The 27,766-nt window shown below is 29.9% G+C and overlaps 1 protein-coding gene across 2 annotated transcripts; it reads left to right on the forward strand.

The window, feature by feature from the left end:
* On the forward strand, positions 1-27,766 carry LOC135140429 (ataxin-2 homolog). 2 transcript variants are annotated; one of them, XM_064070969.1, is made up of 6 exons: positions 1-166; positions 225-397; positions 9,004-9,128; positions 16,161-17,496; positions 25,549-25,733; positions 25,794-27,766. In XM_064070969.1, the coding sequence occupies exons 2-6, from the start codon at positions 363-365 to the stop codon at positions 26,240-26,242; spliced, it is 2,130 nt and encodes a 709-aa protein (XP_063927039.1). In that variant the 5' UTR covers positions 1-166; positions 225-362; the 3' UTR covers positions 26,243-27,766. The 2 variants fall into 2 exon arrangements, with proteins under 2 accessions (XP_063927039.1, XP_063927038.1); XM_064070968.1 differs by having other exon boundaries at positions 25,549-27,766.

Below are 27,766 nucleotides of genomic sequence, written 5' to 3' on the forward strand. Positions count from 1 at the left end.
GCCTGCGCAGTCTGTCCATGTCAGTCTGACAGACAACACTCTGCAAATGCTGTGTTCTAATTGTTTGTTGTTAAAGGAATTGGTTTTTTGAGCACCCATCCGCCAGGCCCCCGACGTGCCGCCAGCAGGACGCCGCCCCCGAGCCGCCTGCCGCGAATGTGAAGAGGTGAGGGTGAGATCGCCGAGATCGTGATTACGTCACTGAGCCATTTTGTGGCTTGTAGGTGTCTTCGAGCTTTGTTGTCTGAGGGTCGATCACGTTCCTCGTGCGTATTTCTTTAGAGCAGGTTCCAGCCAACGACTCCAAAATTCCGGTACCGACGAGAAACAAGGACCATACCGGCCACCACGGTAACGGTGAGATGAACAACAAGAGGAAAAACAGAGGGCCTGTGAGGTTAGTAAGGGGGCTGTGGGTGCGTTGGCGAAGGGGGCTGTCACGCGGGCGTCGCTCTCGGGCGCAACCAGGCGCTTTTAACCACCAAAAACCTCCTCGAGCGTTCCTTCTAGTGTGACGAATTTGTGCCCCATCAGGGATCACCCAATGCTCGCTTTCAACCCCAAGCGCCCCCCTGACAGTTCGCCCATTTGTTTGGTTTCGGGTTGAGTTTCTCCTCTCAATTACCACAGGCATGAATCATCACTTTATCTCATGTTCTTCCCATCGGTATCTTATTAGATTAGTAGGCCTATGATGGGTTTGTGGGGTTCAGCGGCCTTGATTAGTTGCTTGTGGGTTAATTTGGGAGCTGTTGAACCCATCAATTTTACATTTTTATTTTATTTCCGCGATTTACAAGTTACATTAATTGCTGTCTTTAACACCACATAAAACTGTAATCACAAGCAAGGTCAAGTTTGGTAATTTTTATTCATCGGTATTGTGATCCCTGATTAGAATTTTATCAACACAAACATAAACGTAAATCGTTTTGTTTTTAAATGAGTCACAGATGTTTGATTCACGGTTTTCTGGTAAATTTGTGCGCGGTTTTGCTTAACTTGTTACCTAAAGAAATAAAAAATGTAGAGTGTGGAAAATTTGATTGATCGAGTTGGCTTTGCACGTATCTGTCATTTTTTTACTTCTGATTGAATGTTTCAACAGTCACATGAGCATAGCAGAGTTAGACACTCTAGTATTAAACAAGAGGACAAAATTTATGTTGAGGGAACAAAAAAAATCGTTCTATATTCTGTCCTAGAACTGAATGTGGTAGCAACTCGGCTGGGCCTCGGGGTAAATTTCACTTCACATTTTTTATTTTTTGTTTTATTTTTGTCAAAGTATAAAATAAAATGCTTTTTGTTAGCATTTTTCACTTGCCACTGGTTACTTTGATTTTAAATTGACTTATGATATGATACATAGAACATTTTACATCGTACTCATAATTTCTGCTAAAATTTTTGACATTTTTTGATGTAAAACTCTTGTTGGATACATATTTCTATAGTGTTCAACTTGTCATTAAATTCGGCTTTTATTGCATTTTATGTCACACTGTGACTTGGGAAACAATTGTTTAATTTGCAGTTTTTCGAGTTTTCGATTTTATCTTTTTCAAACTTTCAAATTTTCAATTTATTTAGAAAGCATTTTCAAAATTTTGTAATTTTTCGGTTGTTTTTCTTTAATTTCTCGACATTGCAACTTAAAATTTTTTTTTTCAACGTTTGTTTTTCTGATTTTTTAATTTTTGGTTTCTTCAATTTTTGGATCTTTGGTTTTTGTTTCTTATAATTTTCAAGTTTTCAAGTCTAAATTTTTTGATTTTTTGATTTTTCAGCGCTTTTGAATTTTTGAATTTTTTAAATTTTGTTTTTCGGTTTTTTACAATTTTTCCAGTTTTCCATCTCAATTTTTAAGTTTTTGTTTTTGAATTGTTTGATTTCTAAAATTTTTCATTTCTTCATTTTTTAGATTTTCAATTCTTTTGCATTTTTCAAAATTTTTTGTTTCTTTAAATTTTAGATCTACAATTTTTCTAGATTTCGGTTCCAGAATTTGACGTAATTAGGCCGCCCACCCACCCTGCCTCCATTTCAGTGATTGGTTTTATCCGGTCAGAATGAAATGAATGATCTTATACTATAGTCGTTAGAATAAGAAGAGGGTGGGTGGGCGGGGCTAGAATTTGTTGTCTTTTTCTACATTTCGATTCTTCGTTTTTTAGATTTTCGATTTATCGTTTCTCCGATTTCTGGGATTTTCATGTTTTGGAATTTTTCAATTATCGAATTTGCAATTTTTTTCGATATTCGAATTTTCACTTGGTTTCATTCCTGTTCAATTTTTAAAATTTTCGAATTTTGGAATTTTTGATTAGTGGTTTTTTCAATTTTTCCGTTCTTCAGTTTCAGACTTTGATTTTTTTAATTTTCGATCTTTCGATATTCAAATTTTCAATTTTTTTACTATTCGGTTTTTCGATTTTTCATTTTTTTATTTTTCGATTTTTGAATTTTTCGAGTTCTCGATTTCTCGATGTTTCGGTTTTTCAGTATTTCGATATTTCAAATTTTCAATTTCCCAAATTTGACAAGATTTTTCGATATTCCATTTTTTTTAATTGTGGTTTTTCCGCTTCCGATATTTTTTTTTCTGTATTTCCATTCTTGGATTTTTAGATTTTCGATTTTCCTTTTCTGATTTCTCGGATTTTCAAGGTTTCAATTATTTCATTCATCGAATTTTCGATTTTTTTTCGATATCCGAATTTTCAATTGGTTTAATTTTTTTTTTCGACTTCTCGATTTTAAAATTTTTCAATTTTTGGAATTTCCGGTTTATGATTTTTTCAATTTTTCCGCTCCTTAGTTTTAGACTTTTCAAATTTTTTACTTTATTCGATATTCCAATTTTTTTTTTAATTCATTTCTTCATTTTTTAGATTTTTCAATTCTTTTGGATTTTTAATTTTAAGATCTACAATTTTTTTAGATGTCAGTTCGAAAATTTTGTATTTTTCAACTATTGAATATTTCGATTTTGTAATTTTTCATTTTTGCAGTTTTCAGATTTTTCAAATAATCGATTTTTCAGCTTTCGTTTTCTTGGTTTTTTAATTTTCGATTGTTCAGTTTCTTGTTGCTTCAATTTTTCGAGTTTTGAAGTTAAAATTTTTAAATTTTTGAGTTTTAAAATTTTTGTTTTTTCATCTTTGGAAATTTTTGATTTTTTTTCGATTGTTGAAATTACAATTTTTCGAGTTTTCCATGTTATTTTTTTAGACTTTCAAATTTTCAATTTATTTAGAATTCAGTTCCAAAATGTTGTATTTTTAATTTTTAGATTTAGTAATATTTCATATCTTTAATTTTTAGATTTTTCAAATGTTCAATTTTTCGATCTTAGTTTTTTGTTTCTTCACATTTTCGAGTTTCAAGTTAATTTATTGTCGAATTTGTCATTTCGTCATTGTTTTTTTCAATTTTCCATTGAATATTTTTCTTTTTTAAACATTTTGTTTTTCGGTTTTTTATAATTTTTTTAGTTTTCAATTTAAATTTTTAAGTTTTCAGATTTTCAATTTTTTTGTTTCTTTAGTTTTTAGATCTAAAATTTTTCTAGACTTCAGTTCTAAAATTTCGTATTTATTAACTTTTGAATATTACGATTTGACAATTTTTTTATTTTTTCAATTTTCAATTTTTCAACTTTCGTTTTCATGATTTTTTAATTTTTTGTTTCAATTTTTCGATCTTTCAGTTTCTTGTTGCTTCAATTTTCGAGTTTTGAAGTTAAAATTTTTGAATTTCCGAATTTTTGAATTTTTTGTTTTTTCAACTTTGGAATTTTTTTTCGATTGTTCAATTTGCAATTTTTCGAAAATTTTGTATTTTAAAATTTTTGAATTTTGTAATTTTTTATTTCTTCAATTTTCAGATTTTTCAAATGTTCGATTTTTCATTGTTTTTCTGATCTTCTGTTTTTTTTCGATATTCGATTTTTTTTAATTTTGATTTTTGGATTTTAGAATTTTCGACTTTTCGACTTTCTATATTTCTTTTTTTCCATGTTTCGAGTCTTGGATTTTTTGATTTTCGATTTTCGTTTTCCCATTTCTTGGATTTTCAAGTTTTCGATTTTTTTCGATATTCAAATTTTCAGTTGCTTTCATTTCTTTTCGATTTCTCGATTTTTCAATTTTTCAGGTCTTCGATTTTAAAAATGTTCGATTTGTGATCTTTTCAATTTTTCCACTCCTCAGTTTTAGAGTTTTCAAATTTTTTACTTTTCGATTATTCGATATTTTTATTTTTTTATTCGTTTTTATTTTTTTCCTCATTTTTTAGATTTTTCAATTCTTTTGGATTTTTAATTTTTAGATCTACAATTTTTTTAGATGTCAGTTCCAAAAATTTTGTATTTTTCAACTATTTAATATTTCGATTTTGTAATTTATCATTTTTGCAGTTTTCAGATTTTTCAAATATTCGATTTTTCAACTTTTATTTTCTTGATTTTTTAATTTTCCGATCTTTCAGTTCCTTGTTGCTTCAATTTTTCGAGTTTTGAAGCTAAAATTTTTGAATTTTCGAGTTTCCAAATTTTTGAATTTTTTATTTTTTCAACTTTGGAAATTTTTGATTTTTTTTTGGATTGTTCAATTTGCAGTTTTTCGAGTTTTCTATTTTAATTTTTTAATACTTCCAAATTTTCAATTTATTTAGAATTGAGTTCCAAAATTTTGTATTTTTTAATTTTGATTTACTAATTTTTCATTTCTTCAATTTTTAGATTTTTCAAATGTTCAATTTTTCAGTTATTTTTCTGATTTTTTTATTTTTCCTTTTTTCAGTTTTTGGATCTTCAGTTTTTTGTTTCTTCACATTTTCGAGTTTCAAGTCTAAATTTATTTTTGAATTTTTCATTTCGTCAGATTTTTCGATTTTTCCTTTTTTTTGTTTTTTTCAATTTTCCAACTTTTGAATATTTTTCTCTTAAACTTTTTGTTTTTCGTTTTTTATAATTTGTCTGGATCAAATTCAATTTTTAAGTTTTCAGATTTTGAATTGTTAATTTTTTAATTTTTCATTTCTTCATTTTTTAGATTTTCAATTTTTTTTTCTTTAATTTTTAGATCTAAAAATTTTTATAGATTTCAGTTCTAAAATTTTGTATTAACTATTGAATATTACGATTTGATAATTTTTTAATTTTTTTAATTTTCAACTTTTTCAAGTATTCGATTTTCAACTTTCGTTTTGTTGATTTTTTAATTTTTCGTTGCAATTTTTCAATCTTTCAGTTTCTTGTTGCTTCAATTTTTCGAGGTTTGAAGTTAAACTTTTTGGATTTTTGAATTTTTTGTTTTTTCAAATTTGGATTTTTTAATTTTTTTTCGATTGTACAATTTCCAAATTTTCGAGTTTTCAATTTATTTTTTTTAATTTGTAAATTTTCGATTTATTTAGAATTCAGTTCCAAAATTTTTGTATTTATGAACATTTGGATTTTGTAATTTTTCATTTCTTCAATTTTCAGATTTTTCAAATGTTCGATTTTTCAGTTGTTTTTCTGATTTTCTGATTTTTCTTTGATATTCCATTTTTTTTAATTCTGATTTTTCGATTTTAGAATTTTTCACTTTTCGACTTTCTTCGATATATCTTTTTTTCTACATTTCGATTCTTCGTTTTTCAGATTTTCGATTTTCGTTTTTCCTATTTCTGGGATTTTCATGTTTTCGATATTCGAATTTTCAATTGGTTTCATTTCTTTTCGATTTCTCGATTTTTAAATTTTTCAATTCTTCGATTTTTAAAATTTTCGCATTTCCGAATTTTTGATTTGTGATTTTTTTCAATTTTTCCGCCCGTCAGTTTTAGATTTTCAATTTTTTTATTTTTCTATCTCGATATTCAAATTTCTAATTTTTTACTTTTCGAAGTCTCAAATTTCCAATACCATTCTTCAGTTTCTCGATTTTTCATTTTTTTAACTTTTCGATTTTTTGTATTCTCGAGTTCTTGATGTTTCAGTTTTTCAATAATTCGATTTTTCAAATTTTCAGTTTTCCAAATTTGGAATTATCGATTTTTTGGTATTTGAATTTTTTTAATTTTGATTTTTCGATTCTAGAATTTTCGACTTTTCGACTTTCTACATTTCTTTTTTGTATATTTCGATTCTTGGAATTTTAGATTTTCGATTTTTGGGTTTTCGGATTTCTTGGATTTTCAAGTTTTCCTATTATTTCATTCATCGAATTTTCGACTTTTTTCGAGATTCGAATTTTCAGTTGGTTTCATGTCTTCGATTTCTCGATTTTTCAATTTTTCAAGTCTTCGATTTATAAAATTTCCGAATTTTCGAATTTTTGATTTGTGATTTTTTCAATTTTTCCGTTCGTCAATTTTAGACTTTCCTCAATTTTTTTACTTTTCGATCTTTCGATATTCAAATTTCCAATTCCGTTCTTCAGTTTCCCGATTTTTCATTTTTTTAACTTTTCGATTTTTTGATTTCTCGAGTTCTCGATAGTCTCGATATTTCAGTTTTTCAATAATTCGATTTTTCAAATTTTCAATTTTTCAAATTTGGAATTTTCGGTTTTTCCATTCATCGATTTTTCGATATTAGAATTTTTTTTAATTGATTTTTCGATTCTGGAATTTCAGACTTTTCGACTTTCTACATTTTTTTTTTTTGTATATTTCGATTCTTGGAATTTTAGATTTTCGACTTTTGGGTTTTCGGATTTCTTGGATTTTCAAGTTTTGCTATTATTTCATTCATCGAATTTTCGACTTTTTTTCAATATTCGAATTTTCAGTTGGTTTCATTTCTTTTCGATTTCTCGATTTTTCAATTTTTCAATTCTTCGATTTTTAAAATTTCCGTATTTTCGAATTTTTGATTTGTGATTTTTTTCAATTTTTCTGCTCGACAATTTTAGACTTTTCATTTTTTTTACTTTTCGATCTCTCGATATTCAAATTTCCAATTTTTTACTTTTCGAAGTCTCAAATTCTATTCTTCAGTTTCTCGATTTTTTTTTTTATTTTTCGAGTTCTCGATTTCTCGATGTTTCACTTCTCAATATTTCGATTTTTCAAATTTTCAATTTTCCAAATTTGGAATTATCGATTTTTCAAAATTTAGATTTTTCGATATTAGAATTTTTTTAATTTTGATTTTTGGATTTTCGATTTTCGGTTTTCTGATTTCTTGGATTTTCAAGTTTTCTATTAATTCATTTTTCGATTTTTTTTCGATGTTCGAATTTTCAATTGTTTTAGATTTGTGATTTATTAAATTTTCCAATCCTCAGTTTTAGACTTTTCAATTTTTTTTACTTTTCGAATATTCGATATTCGAATTTTCAATCTTTTTATTTTTCGATTTTTCGACTTGTCACTTGTCAGTTTTTTTTTTTCTTTTCGATTTCTCAAATTTTCAGTTCCATTCTTCAGTCTTTCGGTTTTTCAAGACAGATTTTGGCACTTTTGACATTTTCGGAACATAATTATCCTACAAGAAAATAGAGGGTGGGTGGGCGGGGTTTTAGTACTTGCTACGATAAGACTGATTTTGGCAAATCACGTATCCTGTGAAAAAATAGAGGGTGGGTGGGCGGGGTTAGTATTTGACAAGATAAGACTGATTTTGGCACTTTTGACATTTTCCACCATTTTTCAACTATTTTCGAAATTTCATAAACCACAAATGGAGAAGTATAAATATTGTTATACAATTCCATTTGTTCAGATTTTTCGATGTTAAAGTCATTCATAGGAATAATAAATGATGTAGGTCCAACTGCACCTCCTTGAAGAACTCCTAGTCGCCTAGATTTTAAATTTGACGGATGATTAACGAAATCTTATCGAATTTTTATCTATATAGATTTACATTTTTTACTGTCTAGTGATATTTTGTGATTTAATAATAAATAAATCCTAAATAAGAATCGTTAGTAGTCCAATGACCAAATTATCTCTTCAACAACATCGGCGTCTTGTTAAACTAACACATCCATCTATCACCAACTCCCAGTTCAACGCCCTCCATTATTTGGTTAGCGATTCGAAATGCGAGCTCTTGAACCCATCAATTTTACATTTTTATTTTAATAATTCAGAACTCATTTAATTCGCGTCTCCGTTCCACACGACGCGACGCCAAAACGCGCCCATCGCAAGGCCGACTTCCTGCCATCTTCGATTACAGCGTTATCAACATCGCCTCAAAACCAATCACACCGACTCAGAGCGATTTAACACGCGATTTCGCCGGAATTGAGTGCACATTTTTTTTGCAAAACATGTAGGATCAAGCATTGAAAAACGCAATTGTTGTTTGTACCGCTGGAGAATGGTTGCTCGAGCTTGAAATATAAATAATATTATCATTGGGAGATAGCTTAGTAATGCTTTGCTGCTCGCGTGGAAGAATAATCAACGATTTATGTTTAAATTTTTTTTTTTTGATGTCACTGAAGCCACTCCTGTAACGAAACCATGAATGGCTAGAATTGCTCAATATATGCACGGTCAGGCTCTTCCTGTACGGAGTATTTCATTCAGGAAGACTAAAGCTGATTTTAGAGCCAACTCGGTACTCATTTAGTCGTGTTTACAAAGTAAGTAACTATGAAAATAAACATTGCTACGAAATAATTAATCCTTACATAATAAAGTCGTTAACGAGCGTCCTTCCCTTGTAATTTATCTAAATTGCAAGATGTAGTTAGTGAGCCGGTCGAGGTTATTGCCACTGCGGCTATCGATACGATATTTAAGCAAATTTTATTTATTTGTTCGTTATTTTTCTGCGTTCGCTCAATCTTAAGTCTTAACATCAATTATTAGGGGCATACTTGTGCGGAAACGCCCCTTAATTAAAATAAACTAGTCAATTGCTCAGGTTTTTTCAATTATGGTCGTAATTGTGGCAAACCAGTTGTGGTAATTAATCAGTGCGTCGAGCGGTTTTATTTATTGGGTGCTCTCTAGTTGTGTTGTTTTCGTTTATTTATTGGAATTTCGTTTCAGGACCCAGAGGACCAGATCTGTTATAGCCGAAGGGGTCTACAACAATGCACATTTCATGCATTCAGCCACTCTACAAATCGGAAACGTTGTTCGCATTAAAACGGCGTCCGGCGTAGTATGGGAAGGTAAAAATAATTTAGTTTTTTTAAAAGCGAAAATCGTTGCGGAATTTCACTCATTTTTCCGTTTTTTGTGTGTTCGAAAATTAGCTTAGTTTCCATTCCGACTCCATAGAAGAACATAATTAGCCCCGCCCACCCACACGGTCTCCTTTTCAGTGATTGATTTTATCCGAAATTAATGACTTTGTACTGAAAAGAAATAAAATTAGTTCTTAAAATGAGAAGGGGGGGGGGGGGGGTAGTGCTTGCTAAGATAAGACTGATTTTGGCAAATCACATATTCTCTAAGAAAATAGAGGGTGGGTGGGCGGGGCTAATATTTGATAAGTTGAAACTGATTTTGGCACTTTTGACATTTTCGATCATTTTTCAGCCATTTCCGGGAATTAATTGGACAACTTTTGAATATACTTGGCCCCACCCACCCACCCTGCCTCCTTTTCAGTTATTCATTTTATCCGAAATGAATGAAATGAATCATCTTGTACTGAAAAGAAATAAAATTAGTAGTAAGAATGAGAAGGGGGGGGGGGGGCAGGGCTAGTACTTGCTAAGATAAGGCTGATTTTGGCAAATCACATAGCTTCCAAGAAAATAGAGGGTGGGTGGGCGGGGCTAGTATTTGATAAGATTTTTCGATATTCGATTTTTTTTAATATTGATTTTTCGACTTTGATTCTTCGTTTTTTAGATTTTCGATTTATCGTTTTTCTGATTTCTGTGATTTTCATATTTTGGCATTTTTCATTTATCGAATTTTCGATTTTTTTCGATATTCGAATTTTCATTTGGTTTTATTCCTGTTCAATTTTTCAATTTTTAAAATTTTCGAATTTTGGAATTTTTGATTAGTGGTTTTTTCAATTTTTCCGCTCTTCAGCTTCAGATTTTGATTTTTTTTTACTTTTCATTTTTTTTTATTTTTCGAGTTCTCGATTCCTCGGTGTTTCAGTTTTTCAATATTTCGCTGTTTTAATTTCGCAGTTATTCGATTTTTCAACTTTTCGGCTTTTAGATTTTTCAAATTTTCAATTTCCCAAATTTAGAGTTTTCGATTTTTCGATATTCAAGTTTTTTAATTTTGATTATCGACTTTTTAGATTTCTTTTTTCTATATTTCCATTCTTGGATTTTTAGGTTTTCGATTTTCCTTTTCCGATTTCTTGGATTTTCAAGGTTTCTATTATTTCATTCATCGAATTTTCGTTTTTTTTTCGATATTCGAAGTTTCAATCTTTTTATTTTTCGATTTTTTTTTTCGATTATTCGATATTCGAATTTTTAATCTTTTTATTTTTTTATTCGTTTCTTAATTTTTTAGATTTTTCACTTCTTTTGGATATGTAATTTTTAGATCTACTTTTTTTTTAGACCCAAAATTTTGTGTCTTTTAAATTATTGAAATTTTTCGAAAATTCGATTTTTCAACTTTCTTTTTCTTGATTTTTTAATTTTGCGATCTTTCAGTTTCTTGTTGCTTCAATTTTTCAAGTTTTGAATTTTTATTTTTTCAACTTTGGAAATTTTTGATTTTTTTTCGATTGTTCAATTTGCAGTTTTTCGAGTTAATACTATTTTAATTTTTTTAAACTTTCAAATTTTCAATTTATTTAGAATTCAGTCCCAAAATTTTGTATTTTTTAATTTTTGAATATTTGGATTTTGTAATTTTTCATTTCTTCAATTTTCAGATTTTTCAAATGTTCGATTTTTCAGTTCTTTTTCTGATATTTTTATTTTTCCTTTCTTCAATTTTTGGATCTTTAGTTTTTTATTACTTCAAATTTTCGAGTTTCAAGTCTAAATGTTTTAATTTTTTTATTTTTCAGCTTTTCAATTTTTTTAAATTTTTTAATTTTTCATTTCTTCAGATTTTTCGATTTTTTCCTTTTTGCTTTTTTCAATTTTCCAACTTTTCAATATTTTCATTTCTTAAACTTTGTTTTTCGGTTTTTTACAATTTTCATAGTTTCCAATTTCAATATTTAAGTTTACAGATTTTGAATTGTTTGATTTTTTTAATTGTTCATATCTTGATTTTTTAGATTTTCAATTTTTTTGGTATTTAGTTTTTAGATCTACAATTTTTCTCTGTATTTATTAACTATTGAATATTACGATTTGACAATTTTTTTATTTTTTCAATTTCCAAATTTTTCAAATATGTATTCGATTTTTCAACTTTCGTTTTTATTAATTTTTTAATTTTTCGATCTTTCAGCTTCTTGTTGCTTCAATTTTTCGAGTTTTGAAGTTAAAATTTTTGAATTTCCGAATTTTTGATTTTTGAATTTTTTGTTTTTTCAACTTTGGAGTTTTTTTTTCGATTGTTCAATGTACAATTTTTCTAGTTTTCAATTTTATTTTTTTTGAAACTTTCAAATTTTCAATTTATTTAGAATTTAGTTCCAAAATTTTGTATTTTTAAATTTTTAAATGTTGGATTTTGTAATTTTTCATTTCTTCAATTTTCAGATTTTTCAAATGTTTGATTTTACAGTTTTTTTGATTTTCTGATTTTTTTTCGATATTCCATTTTTTTTAATTCTGATTTTTCGATTTTAGAATTTTTCACTTTTCGACTTTCGATATATCTTTTTCTTCTACATTTCGATTCTTCGTTTTTAGATTCTCGATTTTCGTTTTTCCTATTTCTGAGATTTTCAGGTTTTCGATATTCGAATTTTCAATTGGTTTCATGCCTTTTTAATTCCTCGATTTTTCGATTTTTAAAATTTTTTCGAATTTTTGATTTGTGATTTTTTCAATTTTTCCGCTCGTCAATTTTAGACTTTTCAATTTTTTTATTTTTCGATCTTTCGATATTCAAATTTCCAATTTTTTACTTTTCGAAGTCTCAAATTCCCAATTGCATTCTTCAGTTTCTCGATTTTTCATTTTTTTAACTTTTCGATTTTTCAAATTTTCAATATTCCTAATTTGGAATTTTCTATTTTTCAATTTATCGATTTTTCGGTATTAGAATTTTTTTAATTTTGATTTTTCGATTCTAGAATTTCAAACTTTTCAACTTTCTACATTTCTTTTTTTGTATATTTCGATTCTTGGGTTTTTAGATTTTCGATTTTCGGGTTTCCGGATTTCTTGGATTTTCAAATTTTGCTATTTCATTCATCGAATTTTCGCCTTTTTTTCGATATTCGAATTTTCATTTGGTGTCATTTCTTTTCGATTTCTCGATTTTTCAATTTTTCAATTCGTCGATTTTTAAAATTTCCGCATTTTCGCATTTTCGAATTGTGGTTTTTTCAATTTTACCGCTCGTCAATTTTTTTTACTTTTCGATCTTTCGATATTTAAATTTCCGCCTTTTTACTTTTCGAGGTCTCAAATTTCCAATTCCATTCTTCAGTTTCTCAATTTTTCATTTTTTTAACTTCGATTTTTTGATTTCTCGAGTTCTCGATTTCTCGATGGTTCACTTCTCCATATTTCGATTTATTTATTTGGAATTATCGATTTTTGAAAATTTAGATTTGTCGATAGTAGAATTTTTTTAATTTTGATTTTTAGATTTTCGGTTTTCTGATTTCTTGGATTTTCAAGTTTTTTATTAATTCATTCATCGAATTTTCAATTTTTTTTCGATGTTCGAATTTTCAATTGTTTCAGATTTGTGATTTATTAAATTTTTCCAATCAGTTTTAGACTTTTCAATTTTTTTTACTTTTCGATTATTCGATATTCGAATTTTCAATCTTTTTATATTCTTCATGATTTTGGCACTTTTAACATTTTCGACCATTTTTCAGCCATTTCCGGGGATTAATTAGACAATTTTTCAATATACTTAGCCCCACCCACCCACCCTGCCTCCTTTTCGGTTATTCATTTTATCCGAAATGAATGAAATGAATCATCTTATACTGATAAGAAATAAAATTAGTAGTAAGAATGAGAAGAGGGGGGTGGGCAGGGCTAGAACTTGCTAAGATAAGGCTGATTTTGGCAAATCACATAGCTTCCAAGAAAATAGAGGGTGGGTGGGCGGGGATAGTATTTGATAAGATTTTTCGATATTCGATTTTTTTTTAATATTGATTTTTCGACTTTGATTCTTCGTTCTTTAGATTTTCGATTTATCGTTTTTCCGGTTTCTGGGATTTTCATGTTTTGGAATTTTTGATTCATCGAATTTTCGATTTTTTTCGATATTCGAAATTTCACTTGGTTTCATTCCTGTTCAGTTTCTCAGTTTTCAAAATTTTTGAATTTTGGAATTTTTGATTTTGATTGGTGGTTTTTTCAATTTTTCCGCTCTCAGGTTCAAATTTTGATTTTTTTTTACTTTTCGATTTTTCGTTTTTTTACTTTTCATTTTTTTTATTTTTCGAGTTCTCGATTTCTCCGTGTTTCAGTTTTTCAGTATTTCGCAGGTATTCGATTTTTCAAATTTTCAATTTTCCAAATTTGGAGTTTTCGATTTTTCGATATTCAAGTTCTTTTAATTTTGATTATCGACTTTTCGACTTTCTATATTTCTTTTTTCGATATTTCCATTCTTGGATTATTAGGTTTTCGGTTTTCCTTTTCCGATTTCTTGGATCTTCAAGTTTTCTATTCATCGAATTTTCAGTTGGTTTCATTTCTTTTAGATTTCTCGATTTTTCAATTTTTCCACTCCTTTCAAATTTTTTACTTTTCGATTATTCGATATTCGAATTTTCAAGCTTTTTATTTTTTTATTCGTTTCTTCATTTTTTAGATTTTTCAATTCTTTTGGATTTTTAATTTTTAGATCTACATATTTTTGTAGATGTCACTCCCGAAAGGTTGTTTTTTTTAACTATTAATATTTCGATTTTGTGATTTTTCATTTTTGCATTTTTTAGATTTTTCAACTTTCGTTTTCTTGTTGCTTTAATTTTTCGAGTTTTGAAGTTAAAATTTTTGAATTTTCAAATTTGTTTGAATTTTTTATTTTTTCGACTTTGGAAATTTTTGATGTTTTTTTTGGATTGTTCAATTTGCAATTTTTCGAGTTTCCTATTTTAATTTTTTTAAACTTCCAAATTTTCATTTTATTTTGAATTCAGTTCCAAAATTTTGTATTTTTTAATTTTAGATTTAGTAATTTTTCATTTATTTAATTTTTAGATTTTTCAAATGTTCGATTTTTCACTTTTTCCGATTTTTTGATTTTTCCTTTTTTCAATTTTTCGATTTTTAGTTTCTTTTTTCAGTGATTTATTTTATCCTAAATGAATGAAATGAATGATCGTATACTGAAAAGAAATAAAATTAGTCCTTAGAATGAGAAAAGGAAGTGGGGGGTGGGCGGGGCTAGGTCTTGCTAAGATAAAACTGATCTTGGCAAATCAAATACCTTCCAAGAAAATAGTGGGTGGGTGGGCGGGGCTAATATTTGTTCAGTTCGAACTGATTTTGGCACTTTTGACATTTTCGACCATTTTCCAGCCATTTTCGAAAATTAGTTGGACATTCTCTGAACATAATAAGCCCCACCCACCCACCCGGTCAAATTTGGTTTCATTTCTTTTCGATTCCTCGATTTTTCAGTTTTTCAAATCTTCAATTTTTAAAATTTCCGCATTTTCGATTTTTTGATTTGTGTTTTTTCCATTTTTCCCATTTTTCCGCTCGTCAATTAATTTTTTTTATTTTTCGATCTTTCCATATTCAAATTTTCAATTTTTTACTTTTCTCGATTTTTTGATTGCTCAATTTTTCAGTTTTTCAATATTTCGATGTTTCAATTTATCAGTTATTCGATTTTTTAACTTTTCGGCTTCTCGATTTTTCAAATTTCCCATTTTCCAGATGTGGAATTTTCGATTTTTCGATATTCGAATTTTTTTAATTCTAATTTTTCGATATTAGAATTTTCGACTTTCCAACTTTCGATGCACATATCTTTATTTCTATATTTCGATTCTTCGATTTTTAGATTTTCCGATTTGTTGGATTTTCATGTTTTGGAATATTTTCATCGAATTTTCGATTTTTTTTCGATATTCGAATTTTCAGTTGGTTTCGTTCCTTTTCAATTTTTCAATTATTCGATTTTTAAAATTTCCGCATTTTCGAATTTTTGATTTGTGATTTTTTCAATTTTTCCATTCGTCAATTTTATTTAGACTTTCAATTTTCTTTACCTTTGGATCTTTCGATATTCAAAATTTTCAATTTTTTAGTTTCGAATTCTCAAATTTCCAATTACATTCTTCAGTTTCTCGATTTTTTTACCTTTCGATTTTTTGATTCTTGCTGTTTCTGTTTTTCAATATTTCGATATTCCGATTTCTTGGTTATTCTATTTTTCAACATTTCCATTTTTCGAATTTTTTTAATTTTGCATTTTCGGTTCTAGGATTTTCGACTTTCTATATTTCTTTTTTTCTGTATTTTGATTCTTGGATTTTTAGATTTTCGATTTTCGGTTTTCCGATTTCTTCAATTTTCAAGTTTTCGATATTCGAATTTTCAATTGGTTTCATTTCTTCTCAATTTCTGCATTTTTCCATTTTCAATTCTTCGATTTTTTTCAATTTTTCCACTCCTCAGTTTTAGACTTTCCAATTTTTTTACTTTTCGATTATTCGATATTCGAATTTTCAATCTTTTTATTTTTCGAATTTTCAATTTTTCAATTTTTACATTCTTCAGTCTTTCGATTTTTCATGACAGATTTTGGCACTTTTGACATTTTCGACCATTTTTCAACTACATATTTTGATATTTTCAGAACATAATTAGCCCCGCCCACCCACCCTGTCTCCATTTCAGTGATTAATTTTATCCAATCTGAATAAAATGGTGATCTTATACTGAACAGAAATGAAATTAGTCGTTAGAATGACAAGAGGGGGGTGGGTGGGCGGGGCTAGTACTTGATAAGATAGCAGTATCAGTTTCAACAATGAAGTTCGACAAATCTTAGTTGACCAACTGTTAACTGTCAAAAATTCAGAAAGGTCGACATTCAGTCAGATCGAGTTATCTGCTTTTTTTCGATATTAGTCCTTGAAGATTATCATGAGTTGTATTTTTCAGGCGTGTTCAAGACGTTCTCGAGCAACTTCGACGTCGTCCTCGAGGTGGCCGCGAAAGTCGACAACCCGAACGGCCCCGCCCAGACCCTGATCGCCGACAGCCTCGTCGACAAGCTGATCTTCAAGTCGGGCGACATCTCGACGATGGAGGCCCGCGACGTCGACCTCGAGTACCCGACCAAGGACACGTTTCAAACCGACACGGCGATATCGGCCCGCCTCAACGGCAACAGCACCAAGTCCGAGGAGAAGGAGCTCGAGCCGTGGGACGCCTCCTCCGGCGTGAACGGCGGCGGCGGCGAGAACGTCCCCCTCGAGCTCGAGAACGCCAACGGCTGGGACGCGAACGACATGTTCAGGAAGAACGAGCAGGAGTACGGCGTGACGAGCACCTTCGACCAGTCCCTCAAGGGCTACACGGTGCCGCTGCGCAGCGCCGACACCGCCGACTACCGGGAGGCCGAGGCCAAGGCCACGCAGATCGCCAACGAGATAGAGAACCAGCCCCAGTACAAGGCGCGGCTCGAGCTCGAGAACGGGGACGAGGAGGCGGCGTTCGCGGCGGTGGCGCGCCCCAACCAGGAGCCCAACGACAAGTACATCCCCCCGGCGAAGCGGAAGAACCAGAACTCGGGCAAGCTGGTGCGCAGCACGCCGCCCCCGCCCCAGGCGCAGAACGCGCCGTCGCCGAAAGGGACGGCCCCGCCGCCGATGGCGTACCCCACGCACCCGTCGCCGGCGCCCGTCCCCAACAACGTGATGCCGCACATGCCGCAGATGGGCATGCAGCCGCAGCACCACGGCCGCCCGCACTCGCACACGCCGCCCCACGGCTACGGCGGCCAGATGCAGCGGCCGCCGCAGATGGGGCAGAAGGCGGCGCAGCAGATGAACGGCGACGCCAAGCCGCCGATGCGGGGGCCGCGGGGGGTGTATCCGGGGAGCAACAACGGCCCGCCGCAGGGGTACCAGGAGCCGGCGAAGGCGCCGCCGCCGCCGGAAGCGGCGATGGGACACAGGCACCCGAGGGACGACACGATCAAGGAGCTGCACGGGTTCGCGCAGGACTTCAAGCTGCCGCCGGCGGAGCAGCCGCCGCCGACGCTGCCCGGACAAGTGCCTATGGATCAGATGGCGGCACCGCCGCCGCCGCAGGTGCAGCCGCAGCCGCAGGCTAAGCCGCCGCCGCAGAACACGCCGCCGCAGCAGCCGCAGCAGTCGATCTCGCCGCAGCAGGACGTGGTGGAGAAGGTCACGAACACGTTCAAGAAGAGCACGCTGAACCCGAACGCGAAGGAGTTCGTCTTGAATCCGGCAGCTAAGCCTTTCCAACCGAGGTATATACTGAGAATTTTATATATGACCATCGTTCTGACGTCCACTGGTTAACAATTTACCGGCGTTGTGACGTCCGACTGTAGAATGACGTCAGAGTGCGGACGTCACCTTAAATACCAATCTTCTCAAATTTTTTAGCAATTTGTATAAAATTTCTAAGAATTTTACAAACTTTTTTTAATTTGTAGCACATTTTTGAATTTTTTTTTATTTAATTTTTTTGGAATGTGCCAAAAAAAAAAAATAGAAAATCGTTTTATATAATTTAAAATTTCTGAAAATTTGTATAAATAATTTTTTCCCGTTTTTTGTTTTTTGGTCATCTGTTAGAAAAAGAACTTAGTTTTAACCTTCTGAAGATTCTCAGTTTCTTGTTGCTTCAATTTTTCCAGTTTTGAAGTCAAAATTTTTGAATTTTCAAATTTTTGATTTTTTCGCTTGTTCAATTTGCAATTTTTCGAGTTTTGTATTTTTTTTAAACTTCCCAATTTTCAATTTATTTAGAATTTAGTTCCAAAATTTTGTATTTTTTAATTTTTGAATATTTGGATTTTTTAATTTTTCATTTCTTCAGATTTTTCCATTTTTCCCTTTTTGTGTTTCGGTTTTTTATAACTTTTCTAGTTTTCAATTTCAATTTTTAAGTTTACAGATTTTGAATTGTTTGGTTTTTTTAATTTTTCGTTTCTTCATTTTTTACATTTTCAAATTTTTTGTTTCTTTAATTTTTAGATCTACAATTTTTCTAGATTTCAGTCCTAAAATTTTGTATTTATTAACTATTGAATATTAGGATTTGACAGTTTTTTTATTTTTTCAATTTTCAAATTTTTCAAATATTCGATTTTTCTACTTTCGTCTTCTTGATTTTTTAATTTTTTGTTTCAATTTTTTCAATTTTTCGGTCTTTCAGTTTCTTGTTGGTTCAATTTTTCGAGTTTTGAAGTTAAAATTTTTGAATTTTTTGTTTTTCAACTGGATTTTTTATTTTTTTTTTCGATTATTCAATTTGCAGTTTTTCGAGTTTTCAATTTTAATTTTTTTAAACTTTCAAATTTTCAATTTATTTAGAATTCAGTTCCAAAATTTTGTATATTTAAATTTTTGAATATTTAGATTTAGTAATTTTTTTCAGATTTTTCAAATGTTAGATTTCTCGGTTGTTTTTCTGATTTAGTGCTTTTTTTACTTTTTTCACATCCCAGATTCTATTAGTTTCCACTCCCACTCGACAGAAGAACATAATTAGCCCCGCCCACCCACCCGGGCTCCATTTCGGTGATTAGTTTTATCCGCTCTGAATGGATGGAATGATCTTATACTGAACAGAAATAAAATTAGTCGTTAGAATGAGGTGAGGGAGTGGGCGGGTGGGGCTAATATTTGCTAAGATAAGACAGATTTTGGCAGATGACATACCTTCCAAGAAAATAGAGGGTGGGTGGGCGGGGCTAGTATTTGATAAGTTAAAACTGACTTTGGTACTTTTCATATTATCGACCATTTTTCAAGCATTTTTTTAAATCTAAAATCGAAAAAAAATATAAAACTTAAAAATTTGAAAACAAAAATATTTTTTGCGATTTTTTTTTGATCTGTTAGAAAAAACTCAGTTATAACTTTTTGGAAATAAAAAAAAAACAACTCTTGCCCCTTATCATTTTTAATTTTAACAAATTAAAAAAAAAAATTGAAAAGATGTTTTACAATTTTTTGTTTTTTAAAGTCTGACGACATTTTTGACAATTGTGTTTTGACTTTTATTTTTTTTTAATGAGCCACAAAAAAGTTTTAAATCTACTAAGTTGATTTATATCCAATAGAAACTCGAATTTAAAGTTTCCAAAAATTAAAAAAAAACATTAAATTTTTTGTTCTTTTATTTTCAGCACATTTTTGAAAATTTACTATATTTTCTGAGATGTTCCACAAAAATTACTTCATTTTCTAAATTGGAAATCTGCTATATTTGGAATTTTTAAAATATATTTCTAAATTATTTTTTTAATCTAGGAAAGGAACTTTTTGGAAATTGTAGTAGAAGTCTAAAAAATGAAAATGTTTTGACCTTTTTTTTTATTATTATTTCCAACACTTTTTTCAAATTTCTTTTATATTTTTCATTCTATTTATTTTTTTTGAAATGTACCACAAATTACTTTTAAATGTAGAAAATCGTTTTATATCATCCAGGAAACCTAATTTAAAATTTCTGAAAATTTTTGAAAACATTTTTTTTCTAATTTTTTGTTTTTTTGATAATCTATCAGAAAAAAGTTTTAACTTTCTGGACATTCTATAGAAACTGATGTTTTTTCCTTCGATCATTTTTAATTTAAACAAATAAAAAAAATATAACATTTTTGAAAATTTGAAAACAAAAAAAATATTTTTTGCGATTTTTTTTTTTTTTTTGTTTTGATCGTCAACTCTTGCCCTCCATCATCTTTAATTTTAACAAATTAAAAAACACATTTTAGACATTTTTGAAAATTGTTAAATTTTCAAAAATTTTTGAAAATAAATTTTACAGTTTTGTTTTTTAAGTCTATTAGAAAGAGACCTTAGTTTAGACTTTCTGCAAATATTATTAAACAGATTTTTTTTCCTCAATCATCTTTAATTTTAACGGAACTTTTTCAAAATTTTTAGAACATTTTTTATTATTTTTTAATGGACCACAAAAAATTAGTTTTAAATATACTAAATCAGAAAATGTAATTTAAAATTTCTAAAATTTGAAAACGTTTGCAATTTTTGTTTTTTTTTTTTCGAGATTTAGAAAAGTAACTCGGTTTTTAACTTTTTGGAAATTTTATGAAAACATCTTATTTTCCTAAAAAAATGCCTTTTTATGTATTTTCTAATGTGATACAAAAAAATGACTTCAAAATTATAGAAAATCGCTTTATATCCAGGAAATTTAATTTAAAATTTCGAAAAAATAAAAAAAAATGTTTTTTTTTTGTTAACCTGTATAAAAAAGAACTCGCAGTTTTAATTTTCTGAAAATTCTATAAAAAAAATCTCGTTCGCTGGATCGTCTTTAATTTTAACAAATAAAAAAAAAAAAATTGAAACTTAATTTTTAGAATATTTTTGAAAATTGTTTTTGGTCGTTTTATTTTATTTAAGATGTGCCACAAAACTGGCTTACATGTTCAAAATCACATGTAATTCAAAATTTCAAAACAATGTTTATATTTTTTTTTTTCGAAATTTGTTGAAAAAAAAATCCCATATTTTTTTTTGGAAATTCTGTGTGAACATATCTTTTTCCCTCGATCATCTCTAAATTATTCTAAAAAATTTGTTTGCCGTTTATTATATTTTTTCCAAATGTGATGCAAAAATGGACCCACAGGAAATCTAATTTAAAATTTTGAAAAATTTTTGGATTTTTTTTTAGTCTGTTTAAAAAGGAAGTTTTAACTTTCTGGAAATTCTATTAAAAAAATCTTTCCCAGGATCGTCTTGAATTTTAACAATTTTTAAAAATTTTCGACATTTAATTTTTGGAACATTTTGAAAATGCTTTTTGCTTTTTATTAATTTTTACTGAAATGTGCTACAAAAATGACTTAAATGTATAAAATTTATTTATAACCTAGAAAAAATGCAATTCAAAATTTCCAAAAATTTTTGAGAACGAGTTTTTTTGCATTTTTTTAACTTGCCAGAAAAAACTAAATGAGTTTTAACTCTTTGAAAATTCTATAAAAAAATATTTCTTTTTCTCTGGATCTTCTCTAATTTCATCTCTAAATAATTCCAAAAAAATTGCCATTTTATTATATTTTTTCGAAATGGGATGCAAAAATGACTTTAAAATGTATAAAATTTATTTATTACCTAGAAAAACGTAATTCAAAATTTCCAAAAATTTTTGAAAAAGAATTTTTTGCCTTTTTAACTTGCCTGAAAAAACTAAATGAGTTTTAACTTTATGAAAATTCTATAAAAAAATATTTCTTTTTCTCTGGATCTTCTCTAATTTCATCTCTAAATAATTCTAAAAAGAAATTGTTTTATTATATTTTTTCGAAATGTGACACAAAAATGACGTAAATATACAAAATCGATTTATATTCTATAAGAAATCTGATTTAAAATTTCGAAAAATTTTTGAAAACATTTTTTGTTGTTAATCTGTTTAAAAAATTTAGAACTCGCATTTTTAACTTTCTGGAAATTCTATAAAAAAATTTCTTTATTCCTCCATCATCTTTAATTTTAACAAATCTAAAAAATTTTGAGAACATTTTTGAAAATTGTTTTTGCCTTTTATTTATTTTTTCTGAAATGTGCTACAAAAATTACTTTTAAATGTATAAAATTTACTTATAACCTAGAAAAAATGTAATTCAAAATTTCCAAAAATTTTTGAGAAAGAATTTTTTAATTTACCAGAAAAAACTAAATGAGTATTAATTCTCTGGAAATTCTATTAAAAATATTTCTTTTTCCCTGGATTTTCTGTAATTTCATCTTTAAATAATTCTAAAAAAAAAAATTTGCCGTTTTATTATAATTTTTCGAAATGTGACACAAAAATGTCTTAAATATACAAAATCGATTTATATCCTATAAGAAATATAATTTAAAATTTCGAAAAATTTTTTAAAACATTTTTTAGTTGTTAATCTGTTTAAAAAAGAACTCCCATTTTTTACTTTCTGGAATTTCTATTAAAAAAAAATATATCTTTATTCCTCCATCAATTTTTTAGAACATTTTTGAAAATTGCTTTTTGCCTTTTATTTATATTTTGTGAAATGTGGTCCAAAAATGACTTTGAAATGTATACAATTTATTTATTACCTAGAAAAAACGTAATTCAAAATTCCAAAACTTTTTTAAAAAGAATTTTTTGCATTTTTTAACTTTCTAGAAAAAAGAAAATGACGTTTGCCTCTCTGGAAATTCTATAAAAAGTATTAATTTTTCGTCGATCATCTCTTAATTTCATCTCCAAATAATTGTAAAAAAATTGCCGTTTTATTATATTTTTTCGAAATGGGATGCAAAAATGACTTTTAAAGGTACAAAATTTATTTATTACCTAGAAAAAATGTAATTCAAAATTTCCAAAAATTTTTGAAAAATAATTGTTTTGCATTTTTGAACTTGCCAGAAAAAACTAAATGAGTTTTAACTCCATGAAAATTCTATAAATTTTTTTTTTCTCTGGATCTTCTCTAATTTCATCTCTAAATAATTTTAAAAAGAAATTGTTTTATTATATTTTTTCGAAATGTGACACAAAAATGACAATATCGATTTATACATATTCTATAATAAATCTAATTTAAAATTTCGAAAAATTTTTGAAAACATTTTTTGCATTTTTTTAACATTCCAGAAAAAAAAACTTAATGACGTGTGCCTTTCTGGAACTTCTATAAAAAGTATTAATTTTTCCTCGACCATCTCTTAATTTCATCTCTAAATAATTGTAAAAAAAATTGCCGTTTTATTATATTTTTTCGAAATGTGATGCAAAAAATGACTTCTTAAATATACAAAATCGATTTATATCCTACAGGAAATTAATTAAAATTTCGAAAAATATATATATATTTTTTTGTTATTCTGTTTAAAAAAGAAGTTCCAGTTTTAACCTTTTGGAAATTCTATTAAAAAAAATCTTTTTTGGTCGATCATTTTTAATTTTGACAAATCTAAAAATTTAAACAAAAAAAAAAATTCTATAAAAAGGATTAATTTTTCTTCGATCATCTCTTAATTTCATCTCTAAATAATTCTAAAAAAAAATTGTCGTTTTATTGTATGTATTTTTTCGAAATGTGATGCAAAAAATTACTTCTTAAATATACAAAATCGATTTATATCCCACAGGAAATCTAATTAAAATTTCGAACATTTTTTGATTTTTTTGTTTGAAAAAGAAGTTCCAGTTTTAACTTTTTGAAAATTCTAAAAAAACATCTTTTTTCGTCGATCATTTTTAATTTTGACAAATCTAAAAATTTTCGAAACTTAATTTTTAGTACTTTTTTGAAAATTGCTCTTTGCCTTTTATTTATTTTTTCTGAAATGTGCTACCAAAGTGACTTTTAAATGTAAAAAAAATATTTATAACCTAGAAAAAATGTAATTTAAAATTTCCAAAAACTTTTGAAAAAGATTTTTTTTCGTTTTTTAACTTGCCAGAAAAAACGAAATGATGTTTGCCTTTCTGGAAATTCTATAAAAAGTATTAATTTTTGTTCGATCATCTCTTAATTTCATCTCTAAATATTTCTAAAAAAAAAATGTTTGCCGTTTTATTATATTTTTTCGAAATGTGATGCAAAAAATGTCTTCTTAAATATACAAAATCGATTTATACCCCACGGGAAATCTAATTAAAATTTCGAACATTTTTTAATTTTTTTGTTTGAAAAAGAAGTTCCAGTTTTAACCTTTTGGAAATTCTAAAAAAAAAACATCTTTTTTTCGTCGATCATTTTTAATTTTGACAAATCTAAAAATTTTCGAAACTTAATTTTTAGAACTTTATTGAAAATTACTCTTTGCCTTTTATTTATTTTTTTCTGAAATGTGCCACCAAAATGACTTTTAAATGTAAAAAAAATATTTATAACCTAGAAAAAAATGTAATTTAAAATTTCCAAAAATTTTTGAAAAAGATTTTTCATTTTTTAACTTGCCAGAACAAACTAAATGACGTTTGCCTTTCTGGAAATTCTATAAAAAGTATTAATTTTTTTAACTATTACAATGTGTAGGCAACCGCCAGCACCTACTAGTTCCAATAAAATGTAATTTAAAATTTCCAAAAATTTTTGAGAAAGATTTTTTTGTATTTTTTTAATATGCCAGAAAAAACTTTGAGTTCTCTGGAAATTCTATAAAAAATATAATTTTCCCTGAATCTTCTCTAATTTCATCTCTGAATAATTCTAAAAAAAAAAAATTTGCCGGTTTATTATAATTTTTCGAAATGTGACACAAATGACTTAAATATATAAAATCGATTTATATCCTATAAGAAATCTAATTTAAAATTTCGAAAAATTTTTGAAAACATTTTTTGTTGTTGATCTGTTTAAAAAATTTAGAACTCGCATTTTTAACTTTCTGGAAATTCTATAAAAAAATTTTTTTATTCCTCTATCATCTTTAATTTTAACAAATCTAAAAAATTTTGAGAACATTTTTGAAAATTGCTTTTTGCCTTTTATTTTTTCTGAAATATGCTACAAAAATGACTTTTAAAAGTATAAAATTTACTTATAACCTAGAAAAAATGTAATTCAAAATTTCCAAAAATTTTTGAGAACGAATTTTTTTGCATTTATTTTAACTTGCCAGAAAAACTAAATGAGCTTTAACTCTATGAAAATTCTATAAAAATATTTTTTTTCCCTAGATCTTCTCTAATTTCATCTCTAAATAATTCTAAAAAGAAATTGCCATTTTATTATATTTTTTCGAAATGTTACACAAAAATGACGTAAATATACAAAATCGATTTATATCCTATAAGAAATCTAATTTAAAATTTCGAAAAATTTTTGAAAACATTTTTTATTTTGTTAATCTGTTTAAAAAAGAACTTTCTGGAAATTCTATAAAAAAAAATCTCTTTAGTCCTCCATCATCTTTAATTTTAACAAACCTAAAAAATTTTTGAAAATTGTGTTTTTGCTTTTTATTTTGTGAAATTCGGTCCAAAAATGACTTAAATGTGTACAATTTATTTATAACTTGGAAAAAATGTAATTTAGAATTTGCAAAAATTTTTTAAAAGAAATTTTTGCATTTTTTTAACTTGCCAGAAAAACTTTGAAGAGAAAATTCTATAAAAAAAAACCTTTCTTCTTATTTCTACTTTTCTGGATCATCTTTAATTTTACATTTTTTTTAATCTTTTCTATTTTTAAAAATGTTTAAAGAAAATGTTATTTAAAGTTTTCAAACATTTTTGGAAATTTTTGTTTTTCTAAAAAAAGTTTGTTGAACTGTGGACGTCGGAACGCTATCTCCGTGTACTTCTCTGTGTATATTAATCGTATTATCCTCAGGTCGCCGAGCACGCCGTCGGCGAGCCGCCCCCACACCCCGCAGACCCCTAGTCACAGCCCCTACATCCCGGCGACCGTGAGCGGCCCCGTCGGCCAGCCGCACATGCCCGTCGTCATGCCCCTCGGCTACATGATGACGAACCCGCCGCAGTACCAGCAGCCCCAGGGCAGCCGCATGAGGAAAAGTGAGTCGCTTTCGGTGCTGCGCGCCCGAGCCGCTTGCGTTACGCCGCCCTCGTTTCCAGTCCCCATGGGCCAGATGCGCACCGACGTGACCAGCCAGATGCAGGTGGCCGCCGCCACCGGCCAGCCGCTCCTCGCGCCGCCCATCCAGCAGTTCGTCTACCCGCCGGGCATCAACCCGCAGGCCTACCCCCAGATGCACGCCCTCCGCATGTACGAGACGCAGCCGCAGATCCAGTACCTGCCCCCGAACCCGTCGAACGCGCCCAGCCCCGCGCAGCCGCCCCAGTACACGCCCGGCCAGGGCCCCCAGCCGCCGCCCCAGCAGTACCAGGCGGCGCCCCCGCCCCAGACCCACCCCCAGATCCCGCCCATCATGTGTTCCATCTTCCAGCCGCACATGATGCAGAACATGCAGTACCTCCAGCAGCCCCCGCCCCCGCAGCACCACATACCCGTCATGCTGCCCCACCAGCACCCGCAGGCGCAGCAGCACGGACCCGCCCCTTAGCGGTAATCCACGCGCTGTGGTCTAGGTAATTGTCATTGGTCCCCTCCCAAGTCCCCCCACTCCTCCCGGAAACGTTGATTTTTTATTAGTAAGTTTTGAGTTTGTTTAGTTGGTAACATCCCTCAAATGACTGTTACAGACGTCGGTGAGTCGGTTTGTATTAGGAGAAAAAGTTTTCCCGTTTTTTTTCTTTTTTTTTTACACACGTTATAGGTATAAGTACCTACGATTAGGAGGGGGTGCGCCGTCATCGGGTTTTTACTTTAAAGTAGGGTTAGGCGACCGGAGCTACGCTGTCGACCCAACACACATAACCTCACTTTCATACGAGTGCAATCGTCGCCGACTTTTTATTTAGACTGAGCGAGACCTCATGACGGTGGACCCGTCAATTTTCACTCTATTAATTTTTTTTTTGTTTACACTAAGTTGGGACTGTTTTTAATATACAAAGCTTCCATTTACATTTTTTACATCTAGTTATCGTTTACGTCGCGGAACCGTGTACAGTCCGCGACGAACCAATTGTCTCGACTCGTTTAATTCGTTCAAGACTGTACTTAGAAATAATCGAGGCCTACTTATCCAAATTAGCTCAATTTTAGTTGTTTTTAGTTGTAGGTCGACGGCCTTGGTTATTCTCTACCTTAAGCTCTAATTTAAGCTTGTATATTGATAATGGTCTATCGTGACGTCATCATTCATAATAGACAAAGTCGAAGAGATTTCAGACGGAAGTGTATAGTGACTTAGTTAATTTAACTTAAGCTTAAAAACAAAAACGAAAAGAAAAAACGTAACCACAATCAGGAGTTCGCTTCAATTTCTGTCGTCTGTAAGGTTATTTTAAGCACTTTTGTTATTTCTCACAAAATTTTATTGTTTTTTTTTTTTAATTATTATTATTATTAATATTATTGTTTGTTGTATGTTGTATTGTTGGGCCGGCCCACGCATTTCCCGCGAGCGCATTTCTTTTTTTTTATTATAATTTCGTGTTTGTTTCGGAAACAGCAGTCACGTGGTCGTGCATCTCATAACACTGATTCATTCCATTTCGAGCAGGTCATACTCGTTTGCAGCAGTTTCACTGTAACTTCGTTGATGAATAAAATTTTTAACGGGGCCCCCGCACTATTAATCGACAAGACGGGGCCCCGCCGAATAGGTGCCTTAATGTGTAAAACTTGTGTTTTTCTCATCATGTGCGATTCGATGCAATCTTGGCACCTGTCGAACGATTGTAATGACGGTAGTTGCGTTCTGTTTGTGTAAGATCAAAATTATTGATTGAGGTTTTTTTATGGATTAAGTCGATATTTAAAGCTGTACAGAGTATTTTTTTAACGGTTGGTTGTGTCGTCAACTTGGTTAGAGGATCTGTAGAGCTGTGAATATTTTCGGTGCACCATGTTGGTGCAGTAAGTATTGTCAGGAGCAAGCAAAAAAACAGAAAAATATTATTGCAGTTACAGTTGTGTGAAATTTTTTTCGCAAATAAAGTCGTTTTGGTTTTATTTGTAA

Source organism: Zophobas morio, unplaced genomic scaffold, assembly GCF_036711695.1.
Source record: "Zophobas morio isolate AGI-343-1 ecotype UQ-CSIRO unplaced genomic scaffold, CSIRO_AGI_Zmor_V1 ptg000040l, whole genome shotgun sequence".
In the NCBI taxonomy this organism is placed as follows: domain Eukaryota; kingdom Metazoa; phylum Arthropoda; class Insecta; order Coleoptera; family Tenebrionidae; genus Zophobas; species Zophobas morio.

Bases quoted from the DNA above. Each gene is read 5' to 3' on its own strand.
- LOC135140429 (XM_064070968.1), top strand. From the start codon at position 363: ATGAACAACAAGAGGAAAAACAGAGGGCCTGTGAG. The intron at 9,129-16,160 runs GTAAAAATAATT...TGTATTTTTCAG, and splicing joins GTCCGGCGTAGTATGGGAAG to GCGTGTTCAAGACGTTCTCG. The intron at 17,497-25,548 runs GTATATACTGAG...TATTATCCTCAG, and splicing joins GCTAAGCCTTTCCAACCGAG to GTCGCCGAGCACGCCGTCGG.